This window comes from Macrobrachium rosenbergii, chromosome 46 (genome assembly GCF_040412425.1).
Source record: "Macrobrachium rosenbergii isolate ZJJX-2024 chromosome 46, ASM4041242v1, whole genome shotgun sequence".
NCBI classification, from domain to species: domain Eukaryota; kingdom Metazoa; phylum Arthropoda; class Malacostraca; order Decapoda; family Palaemonidae; genus Macrobrachium; species Macrobrachium rosenbergii.
This window is the reverse complement of record NC_089786.1, coordinates 19,789,419-19,806,996: the sequence shown is the minus strand read 5'-3', so window position 1 is coordinate 19,806,996 and position 17,578 is coordinate 19,789,419. Positions and strand designations below refer to the sequence as shown.

Here is a 17,578-nt window from a genome sequence, read left to right as displayed (position 1 = left end):
TGGAAAGAGAAAAATCGTAAGAAAGATCAAAACGAGCAAAGGTCAAAACCAACAATATCTAAAAGAGTCCAGAAAATCCAAAGCAAATCCAAAAAACAAGCGAAAGCCACAGCCAAAGTGTACTTCACCAAAACTCTGTGAAAAAAACACGGGCCAAATGAGCGAAATTCTTAACGATGCAACCGGTATGGCGGCAGGGAAGATATGAGGAACAGTTAGACTGGTTCAAGGTACCTGGGTAGAGGGCGCACTGGTGGTACACCTGACTACCCATCGGCGATTGCCGCGAGTTTTGAAATTCTGCTGCGCGTCAGGGACTTAAGCTATATATATAACTACCAGGTAAGTTTAAAATTATGATGTTTAAAATTATTACATTCTTAGCAAAATAAACGATCATATTACATGGGCTTTATTACTACCAAAGATGCTTTCAAATGATGATGCTTCACCTTGTATTTTAAGAACCAAACATTTTTATCTATTCATCTATTAATTTATCTTTCTTACAACTAATACCTGACCTTTCTGTATTTATTATCTTTTAAGAATTCAAATGAATTTTTATCTATTCATCTATTAATTTATCTTGAATTTCCTTTCAATACCTGACTGTCTTTCTTCCATACGAATGAGAGGTTTATCTCTAAATAACAATAACAATGATAATAATGAAATGTCAAACAGAACATCAATTTTCTAAGTGACTGTATACAGATACTATTATACTATGAAAATTATAACTCAAAAAGCTGACATGATTACTTGGGGATACCATGCTACAAGCTTTATTAGGGAGTCGTTTCTGTTTCGACTGAAGTTAGATGTCATGTCTGTTTCGACTGAAGTTATATCTAAGAGATTAGATGGCAAGAACCTGACCTTTTATGAGAAAGAACATGAAAAAAACACTGATGTGTTCCATAAAATAAGTCTTTATTGTCACACGCATATGGCAGACACACTGCAGAAGGAGGAAAGCACACCTAGCCATCCTTTAAACTAGACAAAGAAAAACAAGTACATTGAGAGTTGCCATATAACTTGATACTGGTGGCAGCAACTTTAACAACCAAGGAACACTGTCCTTATTATGATGATGATGATGATGATGATGATTATTATTATTTTATATAAATAATTAAGATTTGTTTTTCAAATACTTACCTCTCCATTATACAGTATACCTTTTACTTCTGCGCCAGTGGTAGTTCAATAGATTAAAAAAAATGAGAACACTCGGTTTTCTATGAACATCTGTTTCTATCCATCTACTTCTCCCATCCCACCAGGGGAACGATGGGTACAAACACGCATAGCAGGTCAGTCTACTTCTGTCCACTTTGGATGTGGGGAGGTAGGGAGGGCAACTGATATAATGGAGGTAAGTATTTAGAAAATAAATCTCAAATTAAGTATTTATATTTTTAAAATGAACCTTACCTCTCCATCATATAGCTGATTCACACATTTAACAAGGAGGTTGGCAAAGTGAAAATCAACAGGCCCTTTAAAGACTACTTAATGCAATACAAATATGTACAAATAAGTGTTTGCATCTAGTGAAACCAATCCACCAACTATTACTGCCACCTTGAAAGGTGAAGGTAATAGCTGGTGGATTGGTTTCACTAGATAAACAAACACTCAGGTACGAGAACCTCACCATGAAGATAACCGAGGTCTAAGAACAGAGGCCAACAAGGCCCTATAGACTTTAATGGCTGCTACTGAGAACTTTTTCTCATACCTGAGAAATAACAGAAACTTAATGTTTTGTTTATAGAGGTATGGGCACTGGAAAACCCCTTACCTCAGTACCAGGACCAATACACAGACCACTGTGGAATCCCTCCTGGCACTGATAATGGCCTTCCTGTAATACAAGCTCTCAAGAAGCCTTGAGCTTGCAGGAGACAGTGGACAGTCCCCATGCGGTCAGCTGCAGCACGTGAGGGTTGTGATGATACTTCTCCTCTATTGGTTGCTGCAGGAGAGTCTTTCTGACAGGGAGAAGTCTGGGCAGATCTATTAGCCACTGAAGCAAGTCTGGAAACCAGACCTTCCTTGGCCACCAAGGGGTAATCAATGTCATGCAACAACTAAGAGAATTTCCTAGCTTGCTGATGACTTTTTGGATCATACCAGAGGGGAGAAAAGCATACCAGTCTAGATCTAACCAGTCTAATAACATGGAATCTACTGCCCACGCCAGAGGATCTTGAACGGGTGAACAAAACACCGGCTGACGATGACTGCACTTGGCTGCAAACAGGTCTATGAAAGGGGACCCCCACACCTTCCACAACCTGTTGCCCCCCCTCCAGATGCAAAGCCCACTCCGTTGCTATTACTTTATCCTTGAGACTGAGAACATCTGCTATAACATTCATTCTCCCAGGAACAAACTGAAGCAGTAAGATGATGTTCTTGCTCTCTGACCATAAGAGGATCTGCCTTGTCAACCAAAAGAGAGACTCAGACTTTGAACTTGGTGCTTCAGGTATGCCAGCGATGTGGTGGTGTGCGAAAAGATTGCCACCATTCGACTGCATACCAGGTCCTCCAGCTCCTCCTGTCCTTTCCATAATGCCAATAGTTCCAAAAGATTGATATTCAACTGCTGCTCATCTTGAGTCTACAGACCTGACAGCTGCTTTTCACCTGCAATCACTCCCCAGCCTTTGTCTGATGCATCCGTATACAGTAAACCCTGTACTCGCAGGGGATGTACACACGCCCCCCTTGAATAGCTAAAATCCGTGAATACTTAAAACCCCCTCTACAAACACTTAGAACTGCCTATTTTGATAGTTTAAACACAAGAAAAACCCTCTAAAAATGCTTATACCTGAGTATTTTAATAGTTTTATCTCAAAAAGGGCACTTAGTCATGAAAATTATATGAAAATACAGTAATTAGTGAATATTTCTCAGTGAAAAATACCGCGAATGGGCGAATTTTCCACGAATAATGGGTAGATACACTCCACAGAGAAATCCATGAATACGTGAGTCCATGAATCATGAGAACGTGAATATGGGGGATTTATTGTACAACAACAGGTCTGGGTTCTTCAGATCCACTGATACTCCTTGCCAAAGATGAGGTTTGTCTTTCTACCACTGGAGTCTCTTCTAGATCCCTGAAAACTACAACCATATGAGAATTGGGGAGCGTATCTTTATCTATCAATACCATCCAGTCCATTCTCCAAACGGACACTAGAACTGAGCTCACTGACTCCATGGAGAATTTCATCAGCCCTACAAAGGCATTTAATCTGGAAACATCCAAAACAGGTCCCCACCCCCCTGTGGTTTTGGGGACTAGAAAAAGGCAATTCTAGAAGCCAGGGACTGGTTTTACAACTTCTTCTATTGCCTCTTTCTCTAGAAGTTTCAAGATCTCCAACTGAAGGATTTTGCACTTCTACTGATTGTGGAGATAAGAAGAGTGAGTCACTGGAGAATCTGACAGCGGAGGAGGGCTTACAAATGGAATCGAGTAATCCTCCCTTAGCACCTCCACAACCCAGGGATCCATGCCCAGATCCTTCCATACTTAACAAAAATGCGAAAGCCTTCTTCCTACTGGCAACTGAGGGCTGGAAACTTCATTTCAATGACTTAACAGGTCACTTAAATGATTTACCAGATCCTCTGGAGGAGCCTCGAAGTGTCTCCTTAGATCTAAAAGGTCTGAATTCCGTCTGAAATGAGAAACTCCTGCTGAAGTAGAGGGCCTAGGGTAAGGAGGAGGAGGAAGAGGAGGAAGCAGCTTGGGTGCCTGAGCCTTAACTATCATGGATTGCATTTCTGCCTTCTCTACTTCTTGTGCGATGGATGATAAAGCTTCAGAGCCCAAGATTTTATCCAGCTGAGGTTGGAAAAGGACAGCAGCCTTCTGTGAATCTGTCACAGACTTGGCAGGACAAGAACACAACTGTTCACCTTTCTTAGGAACCAAATTGTTATAAGCATGAGCACTCTCACCCACTGCATCGTTTGCTGTTCCATCTAAACAGCCAGTAAAATCCAAAACTTCCTTACCTGGAGCAGTCTTGAGGGACCAAGGAACACAACCATCAATCACTCCCACAGACATATCCATGAATGAGAGGATCTCCAAGGTTCTAAACTTAGCTTTGATATGCAAATTCAATTCTGCTGAGACAACACTATCTTCCCTTTGCTGACCCCTCTCTTTTTCAACTAATTGAAGAGCGAGAAGAAAGCCGAATCCTTCCTCAAAGCTACCTCAACACTAGGAAGAAGGCCAGTAGAGTAAGAATTAGCTCACCCTTTACCCATATACAGTGGCAGAAATAGGGAAGAGTTCTTGGATGAGGATTTCTGATCCAAAATCTGTCCAATTGCCTTGAATCTACCTAAAGCAGCCTTAGTGAATTGAGGTGCAAACGAAGGTAAAAATGACTGGCCCAGGTTTTCCTCCCTACATGAAAATGTGTCAGGCTTATTCACTTCCGCAAAATAATTCAGGAACTTTTCATTACATAAAACCAATAATTTTTTAAAAGTCGTACTGTCCGTCTCTTTGTTAGGTTCTGTACCCATTACATCACCTGCAGAAGACCCCACACCTGTACCTCTGACAACGAAGAAGTTGACGAAGGGGGCTTGACCAATGAGTCTGAGCCAACAATATCCTCTGCAACCGGTGCCAAGAACTCTGAGAGCGAAGGTGGAAAAGTAGCAGTTGGTTGATTCAGAGCTAACTCTCTAACAACTTCTCCCGTAGGTAGCATCTCCTCCTTAGCTGCTGCCGATAAAATGGCTTTCTCTGACTAGAAAGGCATATGTCTTGACTGTTGAACATTTTCCGGTTCAATACTGTAAACAAATCTAAGTTTTGAGCAGGAAGCAGCTCGCGACACCGAGCCAATTCCTGATCCACATGGAAAACTACAGCTGAAACTGCAATCTCTTACTTATGGGCTGAAACTCTCGCAATTGGAAGAGGCACTGAAATGCAGGGCGCTAAGCTGGAGGATCTCTAAGTAGAGAAGAAGAATTCAAAGGCAAAAACTGAGACACATCACTGCTGGTCCAAGTCTGAGAACCTGAAGCACATCCAAAATCTCTGTGAGATTTCGAGTGAGATGTCACGGGTGACCGAGAATGAAGATTAATAGAAAGCGAGTGCTTGGTAGGCACTAGGTGCACAGGCGAATGCCATATAGCCAAAGATAGCACAGGCACTATCAGTACAGGTGATAGTCTCACAGGTGAAGCATGCGCAGGTGAAAGCCAAATAGAAGAACAAGAGTGGAGCCTTGCATTCTGACCAACAATAGGAGAAACCTTTGCAGAGGCAGACCACACAGAGAGAAGACACAAGAACACATGGAGCTGTGGCAAAAGGCACAAAACTGCGCTAGGTGCAGGAGAATTGTGCATAGCCAACTGCATGGCGCACACCTTTTGCACAGTTGGTGCATCCTGAGACACAGAAGAGGAACCTCTAGACTCATCTCTAGAAACTACAAGATCTTTAACACACGTCCTACACTGCAAATGACACATCATTCATTCTACTAACATTATCAAAAAGACAAGAAGAATCATTACGAAGAAGATGTCCCAAGGCCATTAAGCTTAAACGCACTGAAGACAATGGGTGGCTTCACTTTACTCTACCCAAGCAATCCTTCAGAGAATGAAGTCTGGTGCCTGCATTGACATCAGGCTGAACAGAAGAAGGGGACAATGGGCATAGATCCGCACCACTCCCTGACATGTCCCGGTTCCCTGCTTCCGGCGGCAAGGCATCAAGACAGGACATGCCAAGGACATGGTTATTCAAGAGCAGGGGCACTGACCCTTCCTCTAACGTGGGGTAATTACCTGAAACCACCTGAGGCCCCAGGGAAAGCAACACCGATAGAATATTTATTGAGCGCTTTAAACCCTTAATATCTGACTCAGTTCTATCAAATCTTACGCCCTGAATTGATTGGAAAGCTCTAGTAGGAGTAATAGAACGAGGAGAAGAAGAGGTCCTAACAAAGTCACTAGAAGGGGAAGGAGACAAATCATGCACTCCCTTAGCACTAACCTTTAGCTGAAATATGAAAATATAAAAAGTATAATAATAATGAAAATAATTAAGCAAATTTTATGTTATTAGTTTACTGTGTACTGAAAGAGCTTTATTTCAAACAAAGAGTGCAACTTCGTGTTAAGAAATATGAAAGGAAAATATACAAATTTGGATAATCGCAAATTTCTCACTTGCATATCAAAATTGTACATTTTTAAAGAAATTTTTTAATCCCCACCATTTATATATACTACAATATTATGAATTTAATGGTAAATTTTTCTTTACCCTACATTTGGCAATTCAGCTCAACAATGAGAGAGAGAGAGAGAGAGAGAGAGAGAGAGAGAGAGAGAGAGAGAGAGAGAGAGAGAGAGAGAGAGAGAGAGAGAGAGAGAGAGTGTTTTTTTAACTCAGCATATGTTAAATGTTAAAAATAACAGTTGGTATTATTTCCTTTTTCTATTTAATAATTGGATCATCATTATTTCCATTAATTTATACATAAAAGATTACATATATTACAGAAGCACCTCAACTTACCTTGAGCTTCAGGGATCTGGCCTTCTGCTAGGTAACAAAGCCAATATAGTATAGCCAGCTCTTGCATATTTCATGTCTTGTACCTCATAGCAATGCCACATAGTTCCTAACCTAACATAATCTGTACTATATATTAACACAATTTTAGAGATTTATCTATAAATGTATCACAACTGAAATGACTGCCTAGCAACAAATCACCAAATAATGTGGCTGATAATGTAAAACATCTGTGCCAAAACCATACCTGTTGCATCTGAACTCCTTTCAAAACCTGTCGTTTAATGGCAGGAATCTCGTAGCTGATGTACCTTGTTAAAAGCTGTCCAGCTTCAGCCAAATAAACATTATCTTTTTCATAAAGTTTTACTACCTCCTGCCAATCCTGTAAATAATAAAATGAAGAATGTAGTCTACAGTGACAAACTTTAAGTAACAGCCTATAAATGATCATCTAAAATAAGAAAGCTTTTACAATGAAGCATTTTTCTATATAGCCAATAATAATATCCTTGCAGTGTGTAATAATAATAATAATAATAATAATAATAATAATAATAATAATAATAATAATAATAATAATAATAATAATAATGGTGAAGAAATCCACAATGATGTTGGTGTAAATACATATAAAAAATATACACATCTTCATAAAGCTTATTATTTGGATACTTATCTACTGTTAAAGATAGCTTATATCTCCATGCCAATAGTTGAGTCAGCATTCAAACAAAAGACCAAATGGCTGCCCGGATGACTGTCTAGTACACCTGTTCTCCACCAGGTGTGTTTTGAGTGTTTTAGCTCTTGTCAGAATTCTCCTTGACAGCCTACTAAGTGTGGGGAGGCTGGGTGGAGTCTACTTTAAAAGTAGGTAAGTATTCAAATACTGTAATGAATGTTGTTATGAAAATTCATATTATTTGGGATGAATCTTACCTACTGTTAAAGACAGCTGATTCCCACATTGAGAACAGGATGGTGGGCAGGCAGCTAGACAAAATCAGCTCATCCAATCGAGCTAGAGGTTCTTGCATGAAACCCAAAACATTCTTACCTGATCTGGAATTTTTTCTGGATCTTACTATTGCCAGAAGTTGGATTCCATTCAGGGAGCAAGGTTCTCCTAAGTGTGCAGCCTTGTACAGTAGAGAAAACCACTTTAGTTCAGCCAGAATGAAACAGAAGCGGCATCAGGGCATCAGGGGACCCCTGTGCCTGGGTCCAAAAGCCCTATAAAACAACAGTCAACTAAAAATAAATACCTTTATGATATACTGGTATGCTCCTATACAATATATGTCCCTTCATGCTCCCCAAAATATCCAATACTCCTATACAATATATGTCCCTTCATGCTCCCCAAAATATCCAATCTCAGGATTAAAACAAAGAGCCAAAAAGATTGCTCTTTTTTCGGTTCGGGAAAAGACTTTACCAACTACTGGTAGTGGATTAAGGATTTTACTGTTTCCAGACACGATTCTACATAATTACGGAAGTGAGCGGCAAAAACCATATTGCACTTGTACTGTGCCACATTAATCCCATCCTCAAGCAACAAATTGTCATAAAACTAAATGAAGTTGCAAAAGCTTTCTCATTATGAATGCTTACCTTCGATAAAGGTAAAAGGTATGGAGCTAGTTCTCATGTGCTAGCATAATCAAATACGTCACAGAAAACTCATGTTCTTTGGCAAAGATGTTCTAAGTTTCTAAAGCCACAAAATAAAAGGTTAACTTTGCCTCTCCCAGTCTTAACCTTTGATAAAGACATTCTATAATTTCTAAAACCACAAAACAAAAGGTCAACTCTGCCTACTACAGGCTTAACCTTTGACAAAGATGTTCTAGGTGTGTAACACCCCATAATAAAAGGTTAACTTTCACTCTTCCAGGCTTAACCTTTGATGACGACATACTAGGTTTTCTAAAACTGCAAAATAAAAGTTTAACTTGCCTATTCTAGGCTTAAACCTTTGACAAAGATGTTCTAGGTTTTCTAAAACCACTAACAAAGGTTAACTTTGCCTCTTCCAGGCTTAACCTAAGTAAGTAAGTTTTAATTGCCCTAACAGGACAGAGAAGTATTTCCTTTTCTTCCCCACCAGAGGGGTTAAATTGGAATTCTTACAGTTCTTAGAACAACTTAGCCTTAACTTTCATTCTCAGCTCTTAAGGCAAAAAGATAGAATAGCATTGCCTTAAGGAGAGCACTTGCAATAAATTTACTCTTAACCTCCAATTGTGCTAACTAAAAGAGAGTTTAATTGTAAATACTTCAATGGAACTCATTCCAGAGAGACTGATACTGAGTTGAAGGGGCTTCAATCTCAATTGATCTCAAACCTAAGGTGCTGATCATTAGCCAGAACAAACTGCATGTGATGCAACACTGAGGAAAGTATGGAAAGATAAACTTGAAAGTAGACAGTGAAAAGCTTGATGTCTACAGGGGTACTGTACAGTGATTATCTGTCAGTTTTATAAATTTAATCATTATTATTTTGCTATTTTCATTAAATGGATTAGTGAAGTAGGTGTAGGCATAATATATACATTTAAGAAATATAGACAAAGTGTGGTGTTAATTTTGTTGGATGTTTGTAAAGGTGCAATGGTGGTTGTTGTGACATCATAAGATGTTCAGAAGGCAGTAGTTAGGAAAGTGGTGAGAGCAGTGAGTCAGGAGTTTGCGGTGGAGATGAAAATTTGTGAGCCCTCTTGTTTGCGGTTTGTTGGTCAGTTCGTAAGTTTTTCTTTTGTTTACTGGGGTCATGAGCTGGCTTGGGTGAGAAGTGCAATGGGAACAGGTGTGTAAATTGAGCAGTTGATTCATATTCGTTGGGCTGGATGTTTATTTTTAAGAGTGGTAGCAGATCGTGTCAGAATTGAATCAATCTGACAGTAAGCATTTGGGGATAGAATGGAAATGGAGAAGAGAATGTCCTACATTTAGCGGGATACAGGGCAAATATAAAGGATGGAGAGGACGCGTCAAAGATTGGCTTGTGGTGTGTGGAGAGGAAGTGAAATATCCAGAGACAGGATAAGAATGAGTTTAAAGGGAAAAGTTTTAGAAGTGAGAGAAGGGACAGATAGAAAAGAACTTAAGAATAAAGAGGGTTCAAAGATAATATCTAAACTAGATGAAGTACTATACAGTATATCTAAAAGATACTCTAATGGGAAATTACAGTAAAATGAAGAATTATTTCAAAATAGAGAATCTACTGAAAAGATGAGAGATTTTATACTTACATATGAGAAGGCAGAATCAGGGTGTAGTAGAGCGACAGGGAAGAGCATGCTTGAAGGGGGAGCAAAAGGTTTTCATGTACTACAACAAGCGAATCTCATAGAAAATAAAAAACAAATGGTATTAGCAGCCTGTGGTCAGGGAAAGTTGGAATATAAGTGTCACAGATAATGAAAAGAATATTTGAGGGATTAGGGAATAAAGAGGAAGGTGAATGGTGGGGGTCAGAAGGTTATGCAAATTTTGGGAGAGGGAAAATCAAAGATATCGGGGAAAATGGAATCAAGGTAGTGGTGGAAGAAATCCTATAAATAGAGAAGAAAAAGTAACATTGTGTGCAATAAGCAAATCGGGATGGCACTGGTCTAGGGATCCTCCTCAGAACTTTCAAAATAAGAAGAAACTAGAAACTGGACAAGAAGAGGAAAAAGTTTATACAGGAGAAGTTAGTAAAATAGATGAAGAATCTTGGGAAGAGGTTGATGCAATTTTAGACACAGGATGTAAATCGACACTTTGTGGGGAACTGTGACTATAACGCATTATCGTGGGTTTGAATCAGACAGAGTTGACGAGAATAAATGATATGAAGAAAGAGTCTAATACAGGCAGTCCCTGGTTATCGGCAGGGGTTCTGTTCCTGACAGTGTGACGATAACCGAAAATCTCTGATAACCGAAAATCAGCAATAACAGCACTTACCGGTGCCGATAACCGGGAAGTGTATATCAGCGCCAAAAATCCAGTTATCATTGTTGCTAGACAAGTGCTGTAAAACCGGATCACCGATAACCGGGGATGACTGCCTGTAAAGTATTCAATTTCAGTGAGTCATCATACAAGTCAAAAGGAGTAATGGAAATACCAGTGATATTGAAAAACAAAGTTTTATTTGAAGACAGAAATTTTCCAGGGTGATGTACCGTTGTTAATTGGTAAGAAAACCATGGGTAAAATGGGTATGACTAAAATTTACAAGAGGATTGTGTTAATATAGAAGTATTAGGGGAAATGGAGGTGAAGTTAAGTGAAGATAAACAAGGTCACCTAAGAATACAGGCAGTCCCCGGTTAACGGCAGGGATTCCGTTCCTGGCCGAGTGCTGCTAGCCAAAAATCACCGATAATTATGGTAATAAATGGCATTTATGATGTCATAAGCACCATTAAACCACTCATCAGTGCTGTTAACCACTTACTGGCATCAGTAAACTGCTTACTAATGATGATAAACAGTTTACAGACACCAAAATTTGCTTACCATCACCAAAAATCTGGTTAACAACGTTGTTAGCTAAGCGCAGTAACACCAGACAGCCGTTAACCGATGCCGCCGATATGGAGGACTGCCTGTGCCAATTTTGAGGAGGAAGGTAGAAGAAGAACTGTTGCTAGAGGGATGGAAAGGAAAGAGTCTAAAGGAAATTAAAGGTGCAATTATGATGCTACATCTATAATTTGGCCATGGAAGTGGAGATAAAATATGGAAGCTAACGGAAGAAGCACAGTGGAATGATGGTTTGAGAGAAAAAGAAAAGGAAGAAATAAATTTACTAACACTTGATTGCAAGTTGTGAGGTATGTAAAAGATACAAAAACAATCCAGCTAAACCACTTGTAAGATTTTCTTGGAGTAAAATATTTAATAAAGGCATAGCAATGGATGTGGGAGACAGAAGAGAAAAAGTTCTTGGTAATGGTAGATATCGCAACGAGGTATTGTCATGCCTTTTGGATAAAAGACAAGAAACCAGAGACTATTATAAAGACACTTTCTGCTGTGTGGTTTGCAATAATTGGAGCACCCTCTAAAATATTATCAGACAATGAGGGAGAATTTGAAAATTAAAAAGTAAGGACGGCAGAAAGATGGAATATTAAAGTATTGGCCACAGCATCTGAATCCCCATGGAGCAATGGAATATGTGAGAAGATGGTAGGCATAATCAAAGAAAGCTTAAGAAAGATGAAAGATGATGAGGAAGTAGATAGGTCAATAGCATTAAGATGGGTAGTGAGTGCCAGGAACTGCTTAATAAATAATGTTGGTTTCTCCCCTAACCAACTTGTATTTGGAAAAAAACCCTTCTTTGCTGAATTTAATGGGAGCAGTGAGAGAAGTATGGAAGAAAGTATAGTTAGGGATACACTGAATGCAATGCATAAGGCCAGAGAAGTGTTTATCAAAAATGATTCTTGTAATAAAAAAGTTTTTTGACAAAGGAAAAATCTATTTCTGGGGAGGGGCCCGTGTCACCCGGTGAAATAATCCATTCAGCACTTATTTCTAGGTAATTCCGTTGCTAGATACCAGAGAAAAGCTAAATGTAAAGCTGGGGTTACTACCCCCAGAGCGAGCTCCAAGAAATGGAGTCGTATATGGTAAAGGGTGAGATTGTCACAATCACGAGACCCTGCCCTATAAAGATTCCCAATGTCAAAAGTCCCAACGAGAGAGGAGCCGATACAAGCCCATGCACTACTCGCGGACTGTACACAAGGCAACACTAGCCGCATTCCATGTTAGCACCCACCCCACTAGAATGATGTTTACCATGGGAGGGAGAGAATGAAAAAACAGGGGTGGGTCACCGGGTGACATGGGCCCCTCCCCAGAAATATATTTTTCCTTTGTCAAAATCCTTTTTCTGGATCGGGGTCCCGTGTCAGCCGGTGAAATAATAACAGAGAAATAAACATCATTCTAATGCTAATAAAGACTTAAAATAGAGACGTTGAAAACTAGGAGAATTCTACCTTGAACATTAGTAAGGTCCTCTAAATTCATGTAATGAAAATAATGTAAGTGGTCACCGTCTAAGATCATGAGCTTAGGATTGAACCTGAATAGGCTTGTATTAAAAAAATACTTTCTGCCTAATAGTAGACACACTGACAACAGTAACCCCCTTTTTTTTTAAAAAGAGAGGATCTGACAAAATTGCGAGGTCTTGTCAAAAAAGCCTGTAAGGAGAAAACTGGGCACAGAAACAGACCTTGTAAAAGGGGGAGTACTTTCCAAGGTGACCACCGAAAATGAGGACCTTCAACTGTAGATAGAAAGTTAGGGTGAGGAATTCGCAACACTACCCTGATGAGGGGAAACCAAAATGATTGGTTCCGCTAGACAGGGCAGACAGTACAGGAAAACTAACACTAGAAGCTAAGCTGATTAAAAATTTTGGGTCTTCCCCAACAAGGAAAGGTAAGAACAAGATGATTGTTGGTTACCGAAGCTAACTCCGATACATTACTCAAAGACCAGGAAACCGAATGTGGACGGAGTACTGGTCTTAGACGAACACAGACCTTAGGGATGAAAGTTAAGAGCCTGTGAGTCTGGTTCCAACAAAACACTTTCCTCGAGGACAATGCGGCCACATCATTACTGTAGCTTCGAAAACTATGTGAAGAGTGCTAGTTACTTAACTGCAGAACCATACTGCAGTAGAGTAGGATCCCTTAACTGATTTTAGGAAAACAGTAATAACAGGACCAATATCAGTTTCCTCCTAAACTGTAAGATTCACAAAGACCACAAAGCCAGGGCATCAGAACTTGAGGGGGCTGACGCAGGCTGAGTTTATACCAGACGTGACAGCTTGATAGTTTGTGGCTGAATTGGGTTGCAAACAGACCTACTTCCAGGGCCAGGAAAAGGTCACAAGACTACCTGAATGACGCTCCGTCTAAGGACTATTCCGACACCAGGGGGGAGGCCCTGGATAGGGAAAAAGTAGTGACCTTTTGGACCCCTACGAGAAGGGTGGTAGACAGAGGCACTTGTGTCTGTTGGTTATGGAGAAGAATGAACCATAACCTGAATGAAGCAACTCTAGTCCAAAACCACTTGTTTACGCAGCGCACTATTGCTGTTTTGTTCAGAACCAGCCTAAACTGAAACCTCTTGGGAGGAAGAAGTTTCCCAAGGACAGGAAGACTGCCACAGCCCTCCAAAGCGTTGATATGGAACTGCCGGAACGTGACCGACTAAGTTCCATGTACTTCATTGGGCCAAAAATATCCACCCCACCCGCCCAGAGAGGTGACGGCATGGAATACTGAGGCCGGAGGGGAAAGCTGGAGAGGAACTGACTTCGATAAGCACTTGATAGTTGTGCAAGGCCGGAGGCCACTATTCAAACAGGAGGAATCAGGAGACACGTCCCTGACTCCGCCATACCCGGTTATAAACTCCAGCTTTGACTTCAGAAGGAGAACCGTCACTGAAGCAAACTGGAGAGAACCCAAGACCTTCTCTTGGGCACGGCGAGAGGTATGCTTGAGTTGATGAAATGATAGGTCGCCCTTGCTATCTTTTTCCGCTTCCACTGGATTCACAACTACTGAAGGCTACCCTCCGGAATCAGGTGGGATTCCTTCCTGTTTACTTAGAAGCCTAGAGACTCTAGAAAACCGATTATAATGACCGGCACCCTCAGGCAATTCCCGACGCTGGGTGCCCAAATGAGCCAGGCAACTAGATATGCAGCTAGCATAGCCTTCTAATACCGGAGCTGTTGAACTACGGTATTGTTCAAACTGGCAAAGACTCTGGAGCTGCATTGAGGAGGGCATGAACCTGAAGGGGTACGCCTGCTCCCCGAGTCTGAATCCCAAGAAGGGATAGAACCTTTCTGCAACCAAGATGTGAAAGGAAGCGTCGGAAAGGTCTATAGAGGTGGTTACAGCTCCACGGAGCAGTAGGATCCGAACCCACAAGACTGTAAGCAACCGAGACTTGCCGCATTGAATGAGGAAAATAAACGGGACACGCCCGGAAAAACTTTCCAGTGGAAGGGAACTTCCTTGGCAGACTGAAAAAGCCTGACAGGCCATTCACAAAGACCCCAAGAACTCTGGCCGGAGGCTGATTGAACCTGATTGGGGGAGGGGGACAACAGTCCAGCTCCACCCCGGGCCTTGATAACTATACTCTGGGCCCAGGGACTGAAGTTCCAGTGGCCCCGAAAATGGTACAGCCTCCCACACATATGAGAAATACTACAGGGAGGAGGCTTGATTGTCTCCCCTGAAGCGTATGCCTTCCCAATTTCTCGGAGAGGAGTAGGATGCTTCCCTGCTCCTATGATAACCCCGAGGGTCAGAGCCTCTGGCAGAATGTCTAGTGAAAATTCTTTCCTTGGGTTTTCGTATGAAGCAAAGAAAACTCCGGCGGAGGCACATGGGGGAGGCAGAGACACACGGGGGTGTTACAAGAGGCTGATGTGTTGGCTGAACCCGCACACATCGAGGTGGAGGCTGGGAGTGAGAGGTTGACGGCTGTCCAGGGGCAGAAACCTGAAGAGCCTGCACCACCGCCTGAGCAGGGGGGCTCTTGAACTACATGAACTTCTTGCCGGACTTGGGATAGGGTCCGGCAAGATCAGATTGTTTCCGCTCGTAAGGTAGACACCCACGAGAACGGAGGCTCTGAGTAACATTAGTAGCCCCGGACGGACCGTAACAACGCCCACCTGGGGAAAAGATTAATTCTCCAGGTGAAACTGTTCATAAGATTTCTCGGCTCAAGGCGGAACGGGCAAGCCTGACTTACACCCTGTTTCAGCTTCCGGGAATTGACTCCGGAAGCTTAGGGAGCTGTACGCTGAATAAATTAGAAGTGTAGTCCGGGGTTAGAGATTCATTGTGAACATATCTGTGATATCTGTCTCCCGGAAATGCCTCAGCGGTTTATTTTCGAAACAAGCCTGTTGATAAGAGGGGCTACATTCGGAGCACAAGGGGTAGGAAGCAGGGCTCTCAAAGAGAGCACGGTAAGACCCCATAGCTGGCGTGAACTTGGAATTCTCCGCCTGCCACTCCGTTAGAGTTCCCAATGGAGACAATGTGCCCAGCCCCTAGGGAAGATGAGGGCTCACTTAGGGATCCTGCCAGATAGATGCCATGCTCCTTCTGACAGTCTGGTAAAACCCGGATAAGGGGATACCAGGCCGGAAGGGAAGAAATGCAATTCCACCAACCTCCGTGTGCCCACACCCCCGATAGGAGGGTGCCTTCATGCTGGGAAGCATAAAGGGTTAGGCGCCAAGGTTCCCCAGACTGGAGGGGAAAAGAGGTGGAGGTGTCCGGAACGATAGAATTCTGGAACGAAGCAGGTTTTTAACAGGTGATCCATTGACAATGAGTCTTGAGATTAATCCCTTTGGGATTTAAGCTCCTGGGAAAGGGAAGGCACGGACCATGAGGTAGATAGATAGTTTGATAGGTTGACAATGACCCTCAAATCGAGCTCCTTATAAGGAGACCCGTAAAAGAGTCTTCAACAAAGGAAGGAGGGGGTAACCTTGCTTTGCTTGGGCCGTGTCCCTTTCCAGAAGACGAGGCCAAACTCGTAGACGGCACCGGATTAGAGATCCGAGACGTCCTCGAGGGGGCCCCGGAGCGGGTCTTCTTGGTTTAAAAAAGGGTCTTTTTTGACTGATTTCACCTTAGGGACGGTAGACCAGGAACCGTCGAAAAGGGATGAGAAGCTAACGAATCCCCTAAAGGAAAAGTTTGCCTCACCTAATTCCGAGCTAAGCGGAAAAGGTTTGCCTCACTTATTCTCGCACCTACTTATCGCTCCGGGACGATGTTCACAGGTTCGAGAACGAGACAGAAGGCTGCAACGTCTTCAGAAAACTCTCCGTAAACAGTTAACTTGAAGCGAAGAGTTACGAGACTTGCGGCCGGCCTCCAGGAGGGGAAAAATTAGGACCCCAAACACCGGAGGAGCAACTATTAATAAGTCATATGAGACGGAGTTTGGCGAAGGAAAAACCGATAGGTGTATATGAAACCTACCGATTTATCGAGAATCTCGCCCGGAGACGGAGTTTGGCGGAGGGAAATTGATAGGCGTATATGAAACCTACCGATTCACCGAGAATCTCGCCCGGAGAGAGCCCAAACACCGAAAGAGTGACTATTAATAAGCCACATGAGGCGGAGAACCGATAGGTTTATATGAAACCTACCGATTTATCGAGAACCTCGCCTGGAGACGGAGTTTGGCGGAGGGAAATCGATAGGCGTATATGAAACCTACCGATCCACAGAGAATCTCTCCCGGAGAGAGCCCAAACACCGAAAGAGCGACTATTAATAAGCCACATGAGGCGGAGCTTGACGGAGGTAAAACCGACAGGTGTATATGAAACCTACGGATTCATCAGGTAGCCTGCTCGGGAGAGCATAGCGTACAACGCAATCTGCCGGGTGCCAAACGACTAATAATAAGCCAAATGAGGCGGCGTTTGGCAGAGATAAAACCGACTGGTGTAAATAAAACCTACGGATTCATCCAGTAGCCTGCTCGGAGAGAGCATAGTGTACTTTACAACCTTCCGAGACAAGAATAAGTCACATGAGGCGGAGTTTGGCGGAGACGAAACTGACAGGTATATATATAAAACCTACGGGTTCATCAAGAAGTCTGCTTGGGGAAAGCATAGCGTACTTCATAACCTTCCGTGCCAAACTATAAATTCTCCAAAACAGACTGCGCACCGGAATGGGAACTATAGACTCCGTGATCACTGGCTTGTTGCAGGATAGCGGAGCATTCCTGCACTCGACAAAACCAGCTGAAAACGTATGAGAAGTGGACATGCTGGAACGGATGCCGGAGCAGAGTACCGAGCAGCCACTTAGCCTAGTCAGACCAGGAAAACCCCGGAGAAAACCGGAGAAAACCGAGAGAAAA

The 17,578-nt window shown here is 42.2% G+C and overlaps 1 protein-coding gene across 2 annotated transcripts in view; it reads right to left on the bottom strand.

Annotated features, from left to right (window-relative positions):
- The window catches only part of LOC136830265 (CDK5 regulatory subunit-associated protein 3), a 119,933-nt gene that overhangs the window by 50,728 nt on the left and 51,627 nt on the right, over nucleotides 1-17,578 (bottom strand). For both annotated transcript variants that reach the window (XM_067089630.1, XM_067089629.1), the window contains exon 4: nucleotides 6,855-6,992. In XM_067089630.1, the coding sequence (XP_066945731.1) occupies nucleotides 6,855-6,992 (138 nt within the window). The remainder of the gene's footprint in view (nucleotides 1-6,854; nucleotides 6,993-17,578) is intronic.